Source organism: Cricetulus griseus, chromosome 2 (genome assembly GCF_003668045.3).
Source record: "Cricetulus griseus strain 17A/GY chromosome 2, alternate assembly CriGri-PICRH-1.0, whole genome shotgun sequence".
Lineage (NCBI taxonomy): Eukaryota > Metazoa > Chordata > Mammalia > Rodentia > Cricetidae > Cricetulus > Cricetulus griseus.
Window position 1 is genome coordinate 195645180 of NC_048595.1, and position 18697 is coordinate 195663876.

Below are 18697 nucleotides of genomic sequence, written 5' to 3' on the forward strand. Positions count from 1 at the left end.
TGATGTAAAATGGTAGAGCCTTTCTGAAAAGCAGATTGACACTTTCTTTAACACCAAAACTATTGCCAGGCAGTGCTGGCATCAACTTTAATCCCTGGAGGGGATTAAGCACCTGGAGGCAGAGGTTGACAGATCTCTGTGAGTTCAAGACCAGGCTGATCTACAAAACAGTTCCAGGGCAGTGAGGCCTGTTACACATAGAAATCCTGTCTCCAAAATTTACAAAGTTTTTTTCTATTTGTATAGTATTTGAAGATAGCATGATTTTAAAAGCGGAAAGCAAATGGAAGGTGCAACCATGTGGCAGTACAACTTTTTTGTACCTTGACTGGAACCTTGACTGATGGTAGATAAGAATGGCAAGATGGGTTGGAGAGATGACTCAGTAGTTAAGAGTTCTTGCTGCTCTTCTAGAGGACTCTGGGTTCTGTTGCCAGCACCTATATTAGGTGGTTCATAACTGTAACTCCACCTCCAGGGGATGTAACACCCTCTTCCAAAGAAACCCAGGTTCTGTGCCCAGCACAAACATTGAGCAGCTCACAACTGCTTATAACACTATCTCCAGGGGACCAGACTGCCTCTTTTGGCCTCTGTGGCATACGCTCACACAGACTTACACACATACAAATAAATAAACATTATTTAACCTTAACAAACAAATGAAAACCAACCAAACTGAAAGGCAATCATGGGCTGTCCAGATGGCTCAGCCAGTAAAGACTCTTATATACACACATATCACAATCAAAATACAGGGATAAAATCTTTTTTTTTTTTTTATTGGAGTCACTGTGACTGCTTCATGTCTGTCAGACTAGAGAGGACAGAAGTGTGAGTAGGGAAGTCAGCAAAAAGAGAATGAAAGTTTGGACTAGGTGAATGGTGAGTGGTTGGACTCTGGATGTGTTTTGAGGATAAAGTCAATTTGTTTTGATGACAGATTAATTTAGGTATAAAAGACTTGAGTCAAGATTGTCAACAAAGCCAGTGTTAGTGGCATGTGCCTTTAATCCCAGCACTCGGGAGGCAGAGGCAGGCGGATCTCTGTGAGTTTGAGGCCAGCCTGGTCTCCAGAGCGAGTTCCAGGACAGGCTCCAAAAACAATATAGAGAAATCCTGTCTCAAAAAAAAAAAAAAAAAAAAAAAAAGAATGGCCTGTAGAGTAGGGCATGGTGGCAAATGCCTGTTTCCGGCACTCTGGAGGTTAAGGGAGGAGGAATGAAAGTTCCCGGCTAGCCTGAGCTATATACCAGGACTCTGCAAAAAATAAACCAAACAACAACAAAGTCACTGCTTTCCTGCTCCAACTGTATTTCCCATCTGACTGTGTCCTCATGAATGCAGCCAAGCTGGCAAAGTGTACCAAATTCCCAACCCACAGGATCTCTGGGAGATAATAAATGGTTTGTTACCACTAAGGTTTGGAGTAATTTGTTAGGTGGCCACAGAGTTTTCTTTTTCTTTTTTTTTTCTTCCCTGTTTCAGAGATAGAACTAGGGACTCACTATTCATGAAATATATCTGAAACCATTTTAAAGCTTTTTTAAGTCAAATTCTTACTAAGTTGCCAAGACTGTTCTGAACTTGATGTGTAGCCCAGGTAGGCCTTGCATTTGCAATTCTCCTTCCTTGGCCTCCTGAGTAGTTGAGATTATAAACTTATGTAACCAGGACTCGATTTTTCTTTGTTTTAACACTGAGTCTTAGCATTGTAGCTTAGACTGGCCTAGAACTCTCCATTTCCTGCCCCTGCCTTTTCTGCTAGATGACAGGCCTGCTGGACCATCACATCTGGCTCAAAAGCAGTGATTAATGACTCAGGTGTCACATTGCCCATATAAGCCCATGACATAGCTCTCAATGCTCTGTGGAATGTTTAAGATGGCAGCCGCACCTTGCTGATGCTGAGTCTGGAGTCATTGCATGGTGACTGGTTTCTAGTTCTTAGGAGTTACAGATATCACTGATTTAAAAGAAATGTAGACAAGATTTTCAAACATTTTGTACCTGGGAACAATAATTTCCCTAATTTTGTTGCATTTCTTTGAAATAAAAAGCAGTCTCCATTAACTTAATGACTGTCCCCAGATTGTGGCAATCAGGTGTAGAGTTTTCCATAACTGATGAAACTTGCTTTCTGTAGTATTTGTTGTTCTTGCTTGCTTGCCTCTTTCATATTTCTTGGGCATGTAACTATTAACCCTGTGTGGCACAAGCTTATATTCTTTCAGCAACCTGAGGAGGTAAGTATGATCATTATCTCCATTTTACATCGAAGACTCAGAGGTCCCAGGTGGAAGGAACTTGCCTAAAGTCACAGAGATAGACAAGCGTCAATTCAGACCTAGGCACCTGATTCCAAAACCCATAAAGGTAACCACTGTACACACACCCATCCTCAGCAGACTCATGAACTGTGTCGGAAGTTGCACACAGATTAATGTGGTCATCAACTAAGCTTGTAAGTCCTAAAAAGATTATTCTTTCTTCTCTTTATTTTTCTTATTGCTCAGATTATGGAAAAATAATGTTCAGCTGTGTGTGTGATCACTCACACCTGTCATCCTATCTCCTGGGAGGTTGAAGCAGGAGACTAGTGTCTTATTGGCAAGCCTTGGCTACAAAGTGATCTGGAGGTCAGCCTGGGTTGCCTAGTGAGGCCAGAGGTTAAAAAGAAATTGGAGAAGTAAATATAAAGGCAGAACATGAACCTAAGAGAAGAAAACCATTTAAAAACTAAAGCAGCCTAATTGTGAAATAGCCATTGAGTACCATGTGCCTGAGCAGCTATCCTGAGAAGTGTACACAATCTTTTTCCCACAATCCCTTGTCATTTCCAGATAGAGAAGTTAGGTAAATAGACATAAAGAAACGACACAGATCCTGGCGTTGGTAGCGTATGCCTTTAATCTCAGCACTCGGGAGGCAGAGGCAGGAGGATCTCTGTGAGTTTGAGGCCAGCCTAGTTTACAAGAGTGAGTTCCAGGACAACTTCCAAAGCAATACAGAGAAACCCTGCCTTGAAAAACCAAAACCAAACCAAACCAAAACAAAACAAAAAAACCCCAAAACCAAAAACAACAAAAAAGAAATGCCACAGAAGGACAAAGACAAGCCAAAATTAATTATAGACATATGGAGCCCAATTTAGAAAATATACCAGGGGCTGGAGAGATGGCTCGTCGGTTAAGAGAACTGGCCACTCTTCCACAGGACCTGGGTTCAATTCTCAGCACCCACATGGCAGTTCACAACTGTTGATGACTTCAGTTCCAGATCTGACACATTCACACCAATGCACATAAAATAAAAGTTAAACATTTTTTAAAAGAAAATGTACAAAACTGAATGGGACAAGTTTAGGTGGGAAAGAGAGGGAGAAACTGAGTTCTATTCTGAGGGTTTTTTTTTTTTTTTGAGGGGGATTTTGAGACAGGGTTTTTCTGTGTAGCTTTGGAGCCTATCCTGGCACTTGCTCTGGAGACCAGGCTGGTCTGGAACTCACAGAGATCCGCCTGCCTCTGCCTCCCTAGTGCTGGGATTAAAGGTGTGCACCACCACAGACTGCCCAAGTTCTATTCTGAGTTTTGAAGTCTGAGCTTTGTATGGTTTGGTAATCAGAAAAGGCATACCTCACAATGATATGATCATAAGCAGCTCAATTAAGCATGGGAAGAGATTCCTAGGAGCACAGGTAAAGCTTTTTGCCATTAAATAAGGACTAATGTTTTTAGCTCATGTTTCTAAGGCCATAAATAGCTAACATTTTAAAATGCTTACAGACACATGTGCATATAGAAACAGGGCCCATACATGCATCACCCCTTTCATCTTCATAGCAATCTGATGAGGTACATGCTATTATTATCTTTAAAGAGTAGTTAGTTGAATTTCCAGAGGTCACTCAGGAAATGATGACATTGATCTGTTTGATTTGTAGCTGGACCTCTTATCCATGGTACTACTATCTTTCTAATTTCATTTACAGATAGATGGTAGGCCACATGGTCTAGCAAATAATCAATAATTCTCAACCAAAATTTACTACTTATTAACATTTTATTTTTTTAATTTTTAAAAATTTGATGTGTCTAGGTGTTTGCCTGCATATATGTCTGCGCACCATGTGCATGCCTGGTGTCCTTAGAGACCAGAAGAGAGTGTTAGATCTCCTGGAATTGGAGTTACAGATACTTCTGAGCAATCATGTAAATGCTGGGAACTGGCTCCTGGAGCTCTGCAAGCATAGCAAGTGCTCTGTGACTCCCCAGCCCCCAAAGTCTCACTATTGAGGTGAACACCTTTAATCCCAGCACTTATAGAGGCAGAATGATCTCTGAGTTTGAGGCCAGCCAGGTCTATATATTGAGCTCCAGGACAGCCAGGACAACATAGCGAAATCCTGTCTCAAAAAAAAAAAAAAAAAAAAAAAAAAGAAATCCAAAACCCAAGTCAGGTGGTAGTAGTACATGCGTAGTACTCAAGAGGCAAAGGCAGGAGAAACTCTATGAGTTTGACGCCATCCTGGTCTACAGAACAAGTTCCAGGACAGCCAAGGCAACACAGAGGGACTCTGTCCCAAAAGACAAATGAACAAACAAACAAAAATAAAAATAAAAGAGTAGCAATTGCTCTTAATCATTGTGCCATCTCTCTAACTCCTTTATTATAAGTCCTTGCTTGGCTCCCAGTGACTTGGTTTAACTGGGGGTAGCCAGGGAATGAAGAAAAGATAAATACATAGACAAGCATACATAGAAAAGCTGGGGTTGGGTGGACTGGGCTTCTCTGTTGGAGTTTGAAGCACCCTGACAGCTCAGCATGTTTATTACATATACATAAACAAGGGGGCAGGGTTATTATACACAGCTGAACAAGGAGACAGATTTAGCTCATCTTGGTAGGGAAGCAGTTTTCAGACTGTAAATATCTAGGGGAGAAAGTTATGATGGATGTTTTATGCACATGGATCACAGAAAGGCTTTGTCATCTCTTTAAGCCTCACGCTTGGGGGAAGGAAGCTTTGACATTTTTCCTTGGGGCTGAGGCACTGAAGACCTCGATCAGACCATGCTATGTCAACAACACACATTCCCTTCAGGACTTCATCCACTCAGGGCTTCCTCTGCTCTCCACACTTTATTTTCTTAATTTCTTTCTCCTTCTTAACTGATGCTTCCACAGTCAAAGTCACCATCATTTCTGGGTAACAGTAGTGACTTTCTGTTTTCATTATTATTCTTTTCCAGTCTTCTCCAGAATAATCTTTGAAACACACAAATGACCACGTTCCTTCCTTACTTGAGCTCCCTGAGTGGGCTCTCATTGCTCCTGCTGGTTTAATGTCTGCCTTTTCCTTTTAGTCTCTACTCTCTATGAAAGATACAACTATCTCTTTCTTGTTTAAGGGTCTCTCCAGTATGAGAGTGTCACGTACATAAAGGATGCTAGATGAATGCTGTTGAATGAATGGAATCCAAGTAACTGTTGTCCTCTTTTGTAGAGCTAGGGGTCAAATGTGGGACTGTGCACACACTAAGCAAGCACTTAACCCTAGGCCTCTTTAGAAAGATAGACTTTAGTCATTTAAATAGGAAATACGAATAAATTTGGAGGCATGAAGGTGGTTTTAAATAGTTTGTGGTCACAGAATCATTTGTTTAATGTGTCACGCTCATTAAATGATACGTTCCACAAGACAGCAACCATGCCTGTTTTGTTCTCTGCTTTATTCTAGTTCTATGTCAGGTTCATGCGAAGTGCTTTTGTAAGTATTTGCTACATGAAAGATTTCAATTAACTATGTGATTTGTGATGACAAACAGTACAGGTTAGTTTACAATTGTAATGGGAAAGTACAACCAGGCATAAAAGCTGTGGAATATGAGATTTTCTCACACATTCAAAAATATAAAGCACCTAACATGTACCAGATACTGCTAAGCATGGTCCTATTATCACAAAGCTTGAAGTCTGGTGATAAAGAGGCAATTAAATTTAGTTACATTTTTTTTGTGGGGGGCGGAGAAAAAGAACAAATCACTTCAGGGAATATATAGGAGACATTTAACCCAGATGTGGAGTATTAAGAAGTAATTTTTAGCCAGGCAGTGGTGATGCATGTCTTTAATCGCAGCACTGGGGAGGCGGAGGCTGGTGGGTCTCTGTGAATTTGAGGCCAGCCTGCTCTACAGAGTGAGTTCCAGGACAGCCAGGGCTACACAGCGAAACCTTGTCTAGAAAAAACCAAAACCAATAACAACAAAAACCAAAAAAAGAAATTATTTCCAAATTGTTACTAGTTACAAGAGGAAGGTGTGGAAAGTGATGGAGTATATTTATGTGTGCAGGTCTCATTTGGGAAAGTCAGAACTTTCTTCTTTGTAGCCTAAGGCTCCTTCTTTCTTTCATACAACATTTTTTTTTTTATTGTGCTCATACCAAACGCTAGGCATGTATTACACCATCATTAAATTTTATCTACAACTACTTGTGAAAAAAATTCTTTAGTACTGTTGGTAGCAGATGTTTGAGTTGTTCACTTCTCTTAAAGTGCTTTGTAGATGCTTAGTGGTTATTGGATTAATGGGTAAATGCGTAAACAAATCTGAACACTAGAGAGTAAGAGCCATCTATTATCAGGTCTGTTCAATAGAATATTTTTGTGGTGATGGAAATATTTTAGCATATTTGCACCAACCAATATGGTAGCCATAGGTGGACTAGTATTTAAAAAGTGGTTTGGGCGTGGTTTGAGGCAAGCTTCAGCGAACAGGTGGGTTTCCGATCTCTCTCTAAAAGAAGCAGATAGTTTGACAAGTATTATTAAACGTCTACATGCTGAGCTGTTGAATGCCACTGGTAGTAATAAATACCTGTGCATAGTGGCAAGCCATAATTAGCACCTCACTCACTGAATAGTAATCAATTCCGCATTCTGGCATCCTGACAGAGGACAGCTCCACAGGGTGAGAAGGTTCACGATTCTAGCTCCACCTCCTTTAGGGCTCACTTGTGGCGGTCCGTCATCCTGAACTGCATCACGGATCTTGTAGTTCAACGTGCGTGTGACATCACTTCCGGTAACACCTGGGAGTGGGCCTATGGCTACCACTGACTTCCGGTATCCCATTGTTTTCTGGGAATTGTAGTTCACCGACGCCAGTTGGCTCTCAGTACTCATGGTCTGGGAACTACAACTCCCTGCTGTCCGCGAGATGCACCCGGCCGTAATCTGTGAGCTGTGCGATTGCCTCAGCAAGTGTGAAGTGTGTGCTTTGGTGTCCTGGGAGGCTAGGCTTCCCCGAGTGGGAGGGAAAAGTTGGAGCCACTTCTCTGAGGGTATCACTGGGACCACTGTGCTGGATCCTGAGTCATTTGGGCGGCACCATGGCGGTGAGTTTGGGCGGGAAAAGCGTCCTCAGGTTCGGGCCCTGGAACCCACTGTTAGGGTATTCGGGGCTGTCCACATGCTGCTTGTCGCCGGGAAGGGAGACATCCTTCCCTTGAGGCACCGGTTTCCTGGAGAATCATTTGCTTTTCTTGCTAGTTAAGCCAGTGTCTTCACTTTACAGGGACTTCTTGAATTCCGAATACGGAATTACATCCTGTTTTAAATAAAACTAGAGGTAGAGAAGAATATGTACAAGTTTCAACAACAAAAATTGGGCACCTCATTGGGAATGTGTTTAGTGTCTCTGAACCACTGACTTTTAAATATGCCTTAACTTAAAATTAAGCAGCTGGACCCGGTGGCACAGGTCTAGTAATCTTAGCTACTTTGGAGACTGAGACAGGACTGGAAATTAAAGGCTTGTGTGGGCTATGGAATGAGTTCAAAGCCAACGCCAATAACTTAGCGTTGTTTAAAAAAGTCAAAAGGGCTGGGGAGAGATAGTAGTGTTCTTACCTAGTATGATCAAGACCTTGGGAGGGGGATTAAATAGTTTAGCAGGAGGGAGCGACTGACTTTCAGGAATTAGATACCTCTAATTCCTCTTGAGCTTGGTGGTCACGGGTTTAGAGAACAGGCGGTTTTTCTTCCTGCCACGTTCACCTTCCCAGGTGAGGAGCAGAGATAACTGGGAAGGGTATTTCCAGGTAAGAACGATGACGGCAGAGTAACTAGAACTAGAAGCCATTGCACAGGTGGATACAGAGAGGCAGTGGAAGTATGGGACTGGGTGGCCTGGCAGGCTAAGGATTGGTGAAAACGGTAATCCATATCTGTAGAAGGTCCCCATAGGGTTGAGGACTTTTTGGCACTAGAATCTTTTTTTTTTTTTTTTTTTTTAGCTTAGTCTTATGTAGCCCAGGTGGCTCAGAGACTCACAGTGTAGCTTTAACTCTGAGTCTTCCTGCCTCTTTCTTTAAAGGGGGTTGAATTTTAGGGGTGCAATATTGTATCTGGCTTAAAAGTAACCCTATCTGTACTCTGCAGAAGATCATGGATTTTCTTTTCCTTTCTTTCTTTCTTTCTTTCTTTCTTTCTTTTTCTTTTTTTTTTTTTCTTATGAATGCCCAGCCTTAGCTTGGCCAGCCTTTCTTTCTTTCTTTCTTTCTTTCTTTCTTTCTTTCTTTCTTTCCTTTTTTTCCAACTTTTTTTATTTGAATTAGAAACAGGATTGTTTTACATGACAATCCCAGTTCCCTTCTCCCACCCATCCTCCCCTACCCCCCAACTAAAACCTTATCTATCACATATCTTTTCTGCTCCCCCTGGATGGTGAGGCCTTCCATAGGGTGTCATCAGAGTCTTTCTTTCTATCCTTTGGGATAGGGCCTAGGCCCAACCCCGTGTGTCTTGGCTTAGGGAGTATTCTCTATATGGAATGGGCTCCCAAAGTCCACACCTATGTTAGGGATAAATACTGGGCTTCTACAGGAAGTCTCATAGATTTCTGAGGTTTCCTCACAGAAACCCATGTTCCTGGGGTATGGATCAGTCCCATGCTGGTATTCCAGCTCTCAGACTGGGGAGCAAGAGTTCCCGGATGTTCAGGTCAGCTGTTTCTGTGGGTTTCACCAGCCTGGTCTGGACCTCTGTGCTCTTCACTGGTCCTTCTTTGCATCTGGGTTCCAGTTTAGATCGGTGATTAGTTATGGGTGTCTGCTTCTACTTTCATCAGCTGCTGGATGAAGGCATATAAGTCAGTCATCAATCTCATAATCAGGGGAAGGCATTTAAGGTAGCCTCTCCTCCGTTGCTGAGATAGTTAGCTGGTGTCATCTTTGTAGATCTCCAGACATTTCCCTAGTGCCTGATTTCTCTGTAAACCAAAAATGTCTCCCTCTATTATGATATCTCCATTCTTGTTATCGTATATTTTTCCCCTGTTTCATTCTTTCTGCTCCCTCATGTCCTCGGCATCCCTCTTCTTCTCCCCTTCTCATTCTCCTAGTTCCCTCCCCCGATCATGGATTTTCTTTCCTCTTCCCCTGTTTTTGGAAATGTTATTGGAAATTGAGCCTAGTGCCTTGCACATGCTAGGCAAATGGCCTATCATTACATTTCATGCCCACCTTGAAAAGACTATAGTTATAGTAAAATCTTTTGAGGGCTGGAGAGATGGCTCAGCGGTTAAGAGCACTGACTGCTCTTCCAGAGGTCCTGAGTTCAATTCCCAGCAACCACATGGTGGCTCACAACCATCCATTATAAGATCTGGTGCCCTCTTCTGGTGTGCAGATGTACATGGAAGCAGAATGTTGTATACATAATAAATAAAGTCTTTAAAAAAAAATCTTTGAAGTGATTATCTCCGTGGCTATTCATATTCATGGTTATGGGAGAAGAAGTGTTAGAGAGCGAGCCAGATAAGAAAAACTTCAAGAAAAGAGGCAGGACTAATTTCTCTTTTATTCTGGTGGTGTGTGTCTGTGTTTCTGATCCTGCAAGGTTAAATATCTGTAAGTAAAAGTAATATAATTTGTATTCACTGCAACACCTTACAGTTTACAAAAGACTTGTGCTGAAAATAGATTGGGGTATCAAGAGAGTGTTAGACTGAAAACCAGCATAGAACTTATTTAGGGTTCTGTTTTTAGGAAGTGGTGGAGCCAGAATATGGGCAAAAGAACAAGGGAAAACAGAAATTGGAGTAAGATGATGGTATTGTCAGTTTTCACCATTTGCTGTCTGAAGTTCAGATTTGTTGTCTACTTCTTTGGGTTGTAAAGTTGAGATGATGTTTATAAAAGTGTCCTAATAACTGCAGAATAGCAGGGCCTGGTGCTACACACCTTAATCCCAACGCTTGAGAGACAGAGACGGATCTCTATGAGTTTGAGGGCAGTCTGGCCTACACAGTGAGTTTTTCTAGGCTAGCCAGGGCTGTATAGTGATACCTTGTTTTCAAAACAAAACAACAAAAGAAAATCCAAACCACAAAGCAAAATAAATGAACTGCAGAATATTGCGAAGATATGTGTTTGCCTATATGTGTATCTGTACCATGTGCTTGTCTGCTGCCTGTGGAGGCCAGAGGAGGGGTTGGATCTGGAACTCCCTGGAACTGGAGTTACAGATGGTTGTCAGCAGCTGTGTGGTGATGGGAACTGAACTCAGGTTCTCTGGCAGAGCATACAGTGCTCTTAACCTCTGAGCCAGTTTTCCAGCTCTTCCTTTCTTGATATTTATTTTTTTTAATTTATGATGGAGTCTTGCTAAGTTGCTCAGTTGGCCTTGAACTTCTCTGTATTCCACACAGGCCTTTTTACTTGATTCATGGAAATTGTGTATATTAATGAGGTACCATATGATGCTTCCGTGCATGCATACATTGTGATCATGTGAAACATCTATTTCCTCAAACATAGCTACTTTATAGTGACAGCAGTCGGATTCCTTTCATCTAGTTTCTTGTTGTGAGTTAAGGCATATTGTTATTATTTTGGTTTTTTGAGATAGGAGTTTTCTGTGTAGCCCTGGCTGCTCTGGAACGCTCTCAGTCGACCAGGCTGGCCTCAAACTCACAGAGATCTGCCTGCATCTGCCTCCCCAGTGCTTGGATCAAAGACCTGTGCCATCCCTGCTGGGCTCGATAACTAATTTTTAATCTTGCTCATTTACATTTTAAGGTAAGCATGAGGAATTTGATCTGTCAGTGAACAGCTCAAGTCTTTGTGAACCTGACTTCTTTTTTTCCTCTTGGTTTTTCACATAGGTTCTCATGTAGCCCAGGTTGGCCTCACACTTGCTATATGATTGAGAGTGAACTTGAGTTTTGATCCTCTTACTTCCACCTCCCAGCTGCTGGGATCAGGGCATACACTAGCATCCCTGGCTATTATTATTATTATTATTATTATTTTATTGTTATTTCTTTTTGTGGGGGGGGTTGGGGGTGTTCCCGAGGCAGGGTTTCTCTGTGGCTTTGCAGGCTATCCTGGAACTAGCTCTTGTAGACCACGGTGGTCTCGAACTCACAGAGATCCACCTGCCTCTGCCTCCCCAGTGCTGGGATTAAAGGCGTGTGCCACCAACACCTTCCCCCGCCATTTGGCTCTTATTTTTTAAAGCAAGCCATTCTGTCTTGTTTTGTATTTTAATAGGAAAGAAAAGGAACAGCGAAAGTAGACTTCTTGAAGAAGATTGAGAAAGAAGTCCAGCAGAAATGGGAGGCTGAGAAAGTGTTTGAAGTCAATGCATCTCATTTGGAGAAGCAGAAGCAGACCAGGTAAGTGGGTGAAGATCCTCAAGTTCAGCTGCCCCAGGAAGAGGGAAGTGAGGAAGTCTGTATAATATGAAGTGGGCTGAAGGAGCCAGGAGTTCCACCAGTACACAAGTCAGACTCTTTCTACGGAATCCTTAGGTTTTGTTCATATTAAGATAAAAAAAATTATTCATTTGTGTGTGTAATGTGCCATGATATATGAGTGGAATTAAGAGGACAACTTGCAGGAATCAGTTGACTGCTACCGTGTGGGTTCTGAGGGTTGACCTTGAGCCTGTGTCTCCTGAGCTATCTTGCCAGCCCATACAGTTTTTTAAAATTAATCTTTTTTTCACATTTTGACAAAGGAGAGTGTTCTGAAGTTTGTATTTACTGACTGATAAAATGAAAGTTTTGTTTGTTTTTCCAGACAGGGTTTCTCTGTGTAACAGTCCTGGCTGTCCTGGAACTCACTTTGTAGACCAGGCTGACCTCAAACTAACTGAGATCCACCTGCCTCTGCCTCCTGATAAAAGTCCCGGGATAAAAGACATGCACAACCACCACCACCACCCGACGAAAGTTTTTTCTTGAGAGATTCTTACTGATATTACCTCCCATATAGATTAAAATTTTGAAGGGTATTATATTTGTTGATCTTATTTCATAAATACTATGTTGCTTTGATACTAATTTTGAGGCAAATTGTCGACAGTGATTATTGGAGGAAAAACAAAAGCAAAGTAATTGTTCTCAAAAAGATTGTTACAAAAGCTGGGCATGGTGGCCATGCCTTTGATCCCAGCACTTGGGAGGCAGAGGCAAGTGAATCTCTGAGTTTGATGCCAGTTTGATCTACAGAGTGAATTTTAGGACAGCCAGCCAGGACTACACTGAAAGTAGTCTTGAAAAACCAAAAAGAAAAAGAAGAAGAAGAAAAAAAGAGTGACACAATATGTTAAATTAGGGCTGGTGGTGCACATCTTTAATCCCAGTGCTTGGGAGGCAGAGACAGGTGGATCCTTGAGTTCCAGGCCACCCTGGTCTACAAAGTGAGTTCCTAGCCAGAGCTACATAGAGATATAGTTTTGAAAACAAAAACAAAGAAAAATGTGTGTGGTGGTAGCTAACTGTGAACTTACTCTGTGTTAGGAAACATACCATATTCTCATTGAATCTTAAGAAATTTTTATGCTTATTATTTTTTAATGTTTATGGGTGTTTTGCCTGCATGTATGTCTATGCACCATGTGGGTACCTGGTGCATACAAAGCTCAGAAGAGGGTGTCAGATCCCTTAGGACTGGAATTAAAGACAGTTGTGAGCTGCCATGTAGGTGCTGTGAACTAAACTCTAGTCTGATGGAAGAGCAGCAGATTCTCTGAACATGTCCAGTCCATGCTTAGCTTCTTAATAACCTTTTAAGGTGAATGCTTTTTTTTTTTTTAAAGATCTTATTTATTTATTATGTATACAACATTCTGCTTCCACGTATATCTACACAGGGGCACCAGATCTCATAACAGATGGTTATGAGCCACCATGTGGTTGCTGGGAATTGAACTCGGGACCTCTGGAAGAACAGTCAGTGCTCTTAACCTCCGAGCCATCTTTCCAGCCCTGCTTTTTTTTTTTTTTTTTTTTTTTTTTTGAGACAAGGTCTCACACTATCCCAGGCTGCTTTCAAACTTGCCATGTAGCCGAGAATGACCTGAATTGATCCTCTGACTCTACCTCCTAAGTGCTAGGATTATAGGCATGTGTGACACATGCTTGATCTATGTGGTGGTAGGGGATCAGATCCAGTTCTTTGTGTATCCTGGGTAAGCACTCTGGGTAAGCACTCTACCTAAGCTATCCCCAACCTGGTAACTTTTTTTTTTTTTTTTTTTTTAATAAATTAAAGTACATTTTACAGATGGTGAGATAGGCCACATAAACTCAAAGCTGATAGGAATTCACAGTGTTGAGTCTTTCATATTTCTGTCCTTTCAAGGTTTTTTTGTTTTTTTTGGTGGGGGGTCTCTATTATGTAGCTCTGGCTACATAAAGAACTTACTATGTAGACCTGGAACTTACTATGTAGACCAGGCTGGCTTTTAACTCACCCTACTTCTACCTCCCAAGTGCTAGGATTAAAGGCTCTGCCCTTCCAAGTATTAACCAGGCAAGACCAGCTTGGTTTTTAAGAGCTGACACACTTAAGGTGTGACTGTAGATTGTTCTAGGGTTTACTAACTCTAAAATCTATCTTCTTTACTTACTACTTAGCTATATTCTAATGGAATGCATGTAATATATATTTAAATTGAAAGAGAAATTGCTGGCATACTGTATCTATTGTTATACCTTAAACCACTGTTTGTTGCTTCTGTAGTTTGGTTTTAGAATTTAGTTTACATTAAATAAATTTAATAAAAAAATGAACCATAATAATGCTTGGCTCAGCTGGGCGGTGGCAGAACATGACTTTAATCTCAGCACTCAGGAGGCAGAGGCAGGTGGATCTCTGTGAGTTTGAGACTAGCCTGGTCTACAAGAGCTAGTTCCAGGACAGCCTCCAAAGCCTCAGAGAAACCCTGTCTTGAAATCCTTATCCCCCCTGCCCCCCCCCCCCCCCCAAAATGCTTGGCTCAGTAAAAGAATGACCTGTTGAAATATGCGGTATTGTTGAAGAAATTTATTAACATTGTGAAGATCAAATTTCAGAAGTCTTTCTGAAGCATACTATGCTTTAATAAAATTTACAAGTGAGCCACACTAATATACTGTTGAAGAGCATTTCCATATTTGCAAACTATGGAAAAGGAAGAGAATGACAAAAGCCAACTGGAGGTTATTGGTTTTCCCTTGTGGAGAGTAGAGAGAGAGCACATATAGTTGGCTTCACTGAGTTATAACTTGTAGGGTGTATTTGTAAGTGCTCAGCTACATTATATGGCATAATAAAACGATCATTTTATTTTAGTGAGACAGGATCTCACTATGTAGTCCTGCTTGACCTGGAACTCAATATGTAGACCAGACTGACTTTTAATTCACAGTAATCCCCCTGCCTCCTCTGTCTTCCATCCTGGCTGAAAATTAACACAAATGTGCCATTTATGCTGTGTGATAGAAATACATAGGTTACAAATCTTCTTGTGAAAAAGGAAGATAGTCTGAGACTAGAAACACCTTTTAATAAGGTGCTCCACTGTAACTGCTGTGTGATATTTAGGAAGTCTCTCCACTGTGTGTGCTGTGTGATATTTGGAAAGTTTTCCCCAAGGAACTTGAAGTTGCTTTGTGTGTATATTTAATGAAAAAGGAGTCTTGGGCTGAGGAGATGACTCAGAGGTTAAGAGCACTGACTGTTCTTCTAGAGGTCCTGAGTTCAATTCTCAGTAACCACATGGTGGCTCACAACCATCTGCAATGAGATCTGGTGCCCCCTTCTGGTGTACATGTGTACATGCAGGCAGATACTGTACATAATAAATAAATCTTAAATAAATTAGTTAATTAAAAAAAAAAGGAGTCTTACTTTTTCAACTAAATGTTAAAGCAGTACAGAATCTTTAAAATGTTAGTTTTAAAACAATTTTATTGTAACTCAAGTATTTCAGTCTAAGTTAAACCTCTCATGTTTGCTACACACATTTATTTCTCGTCTGTGTTGTTGTGGACTAACCTCAGGCCTCATACATGCTCTGTAAGTGCTCTACTATCAAGCTATATCCCCAGCTCAAGATTATTCCATAATAGTCATTTATGAATATACAATGTTTTCAAAGTCAAACTTATTTTAATTTTTTGGAGAGCTTTTCATTTTAGGCTTATAACCCTAATATTTTTGGGGAGTTTTTAGACACAGGGTTTCTCTTTGTAGCCACGAGTGTCCTGTAACTCACTCTGTAGATGAGGCTGGCCTTGAACTCACAGAAATCCGCCTGCCTCTGCCTTCTGAGTGCTGGAATTAAAAGCATGTGCAACTACTGCCCGGCACTTAATATCTGTTTTTTGAGACAGTCTTACTTTAGGTTTTAGCTGACCTACAACAACTTTCTTCTTCTTCTTCTTCTTCTTCTTCTTCTTCTTCTTCTTCTTCTTCTTCTTCTTCTTCTTCTTCTTCTTTCTCCTCCTCCTCCTCCTCCTTCTCCTCTTTCTTCTCTCATTCTTCCTCTTCTCCTCTTTTTTTTTTTTTTTTTTTAATAAGATTTATTGTGGTGGCTGGGTGGTGGTGGCGCACACCTTTAGTCCCAGTACTCAGGAGGCAGAGGCTGGTGGATCTCTTGAGTTTGAGACCAGCCTGATCTACAAGAGCTAGTTCCAGGACAGCCTCCAAAGCCATAGATCTTTACTTCTCTGGTCTTTCAGGCAAGCTTTATTTATTAGAACACAAACAAAATATCACCACAGTTTATTTACTATGTATACAGTGTTCTGCCTGCACACCAGGAGAAGGCATCAGATCCATTATAGAGAGCTGTGAGCTACCATGTGGTTGCTAGGAATTGAACTTAGGACCTCTGGAAGAACAGCCAGTGAGTGCTCTTAACCTCTGAGCCATCTCTCCAACCTAGACTTTCTGTATGAACAACACTCAGCTCAAATTCACAGACATCCACCTGCTTTTAGATCCTGAGTGGTGGGTTAAAGGCATGTGCCACTGTGTCCCACCCAAACTTGTTATCTTTTAAATACTAAACTTTATTTTGTTTTTAAAAATGTTTTATTTTTGTATTATGTGTATGAGTTGTTTTGCCTGCATTAAGTATATCAGCGAATGCAGTGCCTGCAGAGTTCAGAAGAGGGCGTTTGATCCCCTGGAACAGTTACAGATGATTGCGAGCTGTCATGTGGCTTATCTTACTCAAGCAGCAAGTGCTGTTAAATACGGAGCCATCTCTTCAGCTCCTTAAAAAACTAGACTTTAAAGAGAGTATTTACATGACCAGGCAGCCTTTCCATCCCATTGTTTATTGTGAAAGAAATTTAACATTTTCTTTTTTGTACTTTCCTTTTCACATGATTATTTTCAGCAAGGACAAATACTTTGTTACCTTCCCATATCCATACATGAATGGACGCCTTCATTTGGGACACACGTTTTCCCTATCCAAGTGTGAGGTAAAGCTCTTGTGTTTACTATGGTAGGGTATGGAGGGTCTATAATAAATACCAGTTTAAATAAAACTGCATGTATAAAATTCATTTTTTAATAAGGGAATTCAAATTCTTACTTAAAAAATAATTTATCTACTTTGAGTTTGATTTTGTGTGCATTGGTGTTTTGCCTACATGTATGTCTGTCTGAGGATGTTGGATCCTGGAATTACAGACAGTTGTGAGCTGCCATGTGGGTGCTGGGAATTCTACCCAGGTCCTCTGAAAAAAGCAGTAAGTGCTGTTAACCTCTGAGCCATCTCTCCAGTCCCCCAAATTCTTGCTTTTAAAGAATAATTTTTATAGTTTAATTTTCATGCTTTTGTTTTTATGCCATGTGCCTATTTGTTCAGGGTTCTGGACATGAGTATGTTCAAAATTTCAGTGTTGGTGAAAAACAACAGAAAAAGATAATGGAGTAGAATTTTGCAATGACAAAATATCTGTTCTAAAGCTGTAAAGAGGGAAATTAGTGCTGTCAAAGTTAGCATTTTGTTTGAATATACCATTTATATTTATAATTTAAATGTGATTTTCTTCCTGTAGTTTGCAGTAGGATACCAGAGATTAAAAGGAAAAATTTGTCTGTTTCCTTTTGGGTTACACTGTACCGGTATGCCAATTAAGGTAAGATTACTTAGAGGATTGGCTTCTACTCTTTTCTTTTTCTTAATTTTTTAAAAATTTACTTATTTATTTTTTTAGGTATGAGTGCTCTATCTGCATGTATGCCTGCTGCCAGAAGAAGGCATTACAGATGGTTGTGAGCCATCATGTGGTTACTGGGAATTGAGAGGCAGATGCAGGTTATCTGTGAATTTGAGGCCAGCCTGATCTATATAGTGAGTTCCATGCCAGCCAAGTCTAGATAGTGAGAACCTGTGTAAAAAAGCAAAACAATCCCAATACTCAGGAGGCAGAAGTCAGCAAATCAGTTTGCAGCCAGCCTGGTTTACTTGTCTACATTACTTGTCTACATAGTGAGTTCTAGGCCAGCTAGATCTATATAATGAGACCCTTTCTTTTCTTTTTTTTTTGGTTTTTCGAGACAGAGTTTCTAGGCTGGCCTCGAACTCACAGAGATCCGAATGCCTCTGCCTCCCAAGTGCTGGGGTTAAAGGTGTGGGCCACCAACGCCCAGCATGATTCCCCCCCCCCCCCCAGCCAGGGTTTCTCTGTGGCTTTGGAGGCTGTCCTGGAACTAGCTCTTGTAAACAAGGCTGGTCTTGAACTCACAGAGATCCACCTGCCTCTGCTTCCTGAGTGCTGGGATTAAAGGCATGCACCACCAACACCCAAGACCCTTTTTCAAAAACAAAACAAAATAAAAGCTTATTTTAGAAGTAGTTGTCTATGAAGAGTGGATCAGAAAACTACCATTGAAAAGATTCTAATCTAGGTATACAGGAGGCAGAGATAGGCAGATCTCTGAGTTTGAGGCCAGCCTGGTCTACAGAGCAAGTTCCAGGACAGGCTCCCTAGCTACTGGGAAACCCTTTCTTAACATCCCCATTCCCCCCTAAAAAAGGATGAAGGTCTCATGTAGCCCAGGCTGTCCTTGAACTTGCTGTGTAGCCAAGGATGACCTGCCTCTACCCTGTAAGTTTTGGAAATACAGGCTGTGCCATCATGCTTGGTGTGTATGATGTGGGGCTAGATCCTAGGACACCTATGGATGAGGTGAGCACTGTAATGCCTAAGCTTGCACCCCCAGCCTAGGAACTTCTTGTTTTCCATCCTGTTGTTTGGGCAGGTGTCAGACTTGCAGAAGAGATGAAAGGATGGTACAGGGAATAAGTAATACATTCTGTTGTAGTCTGTTGCCTTTGCTTAGCTCTGTCAGCTCACACCTAGGCACTCATTCCTTTCTTGTAGTTATTCAGTGTAGTTTT

At 41.2% G+C, this 18697-nt stretch overlaps 1 protein-coding gene across 1 annotated transcript in view; it reads left to right on the forward strand.

Moving 5' to 3' along the window:
* Positions 1-7216: 7216 nt before the first annotated feature.
* The window catches only part of Lars1 (leucyl-tRNA synthetase 1), a 58303-nt gene continuing 46822 nt past the window's right edge, over positions 7217-18697 (forward strand). The window contains exons 1-4 of the mRNA XM_027397994.2: positions 7217-7398; positions 11557-11681; positions 16682-16769; positions 17352-17432. Of these exons, the coding sequence (XP_027253795.1) occupies positions 7393-7398; positions 11557-11681; positions 16682-16769; positions 17352-17432 (300 nt within the window). The 5' untranslated portion in view covers positions 7217-7392. The remainder of the gene's footprint in view (positions 7399-11556; positions 11682-16681; positions 16770-17351; positions 17433-18697) is intronic.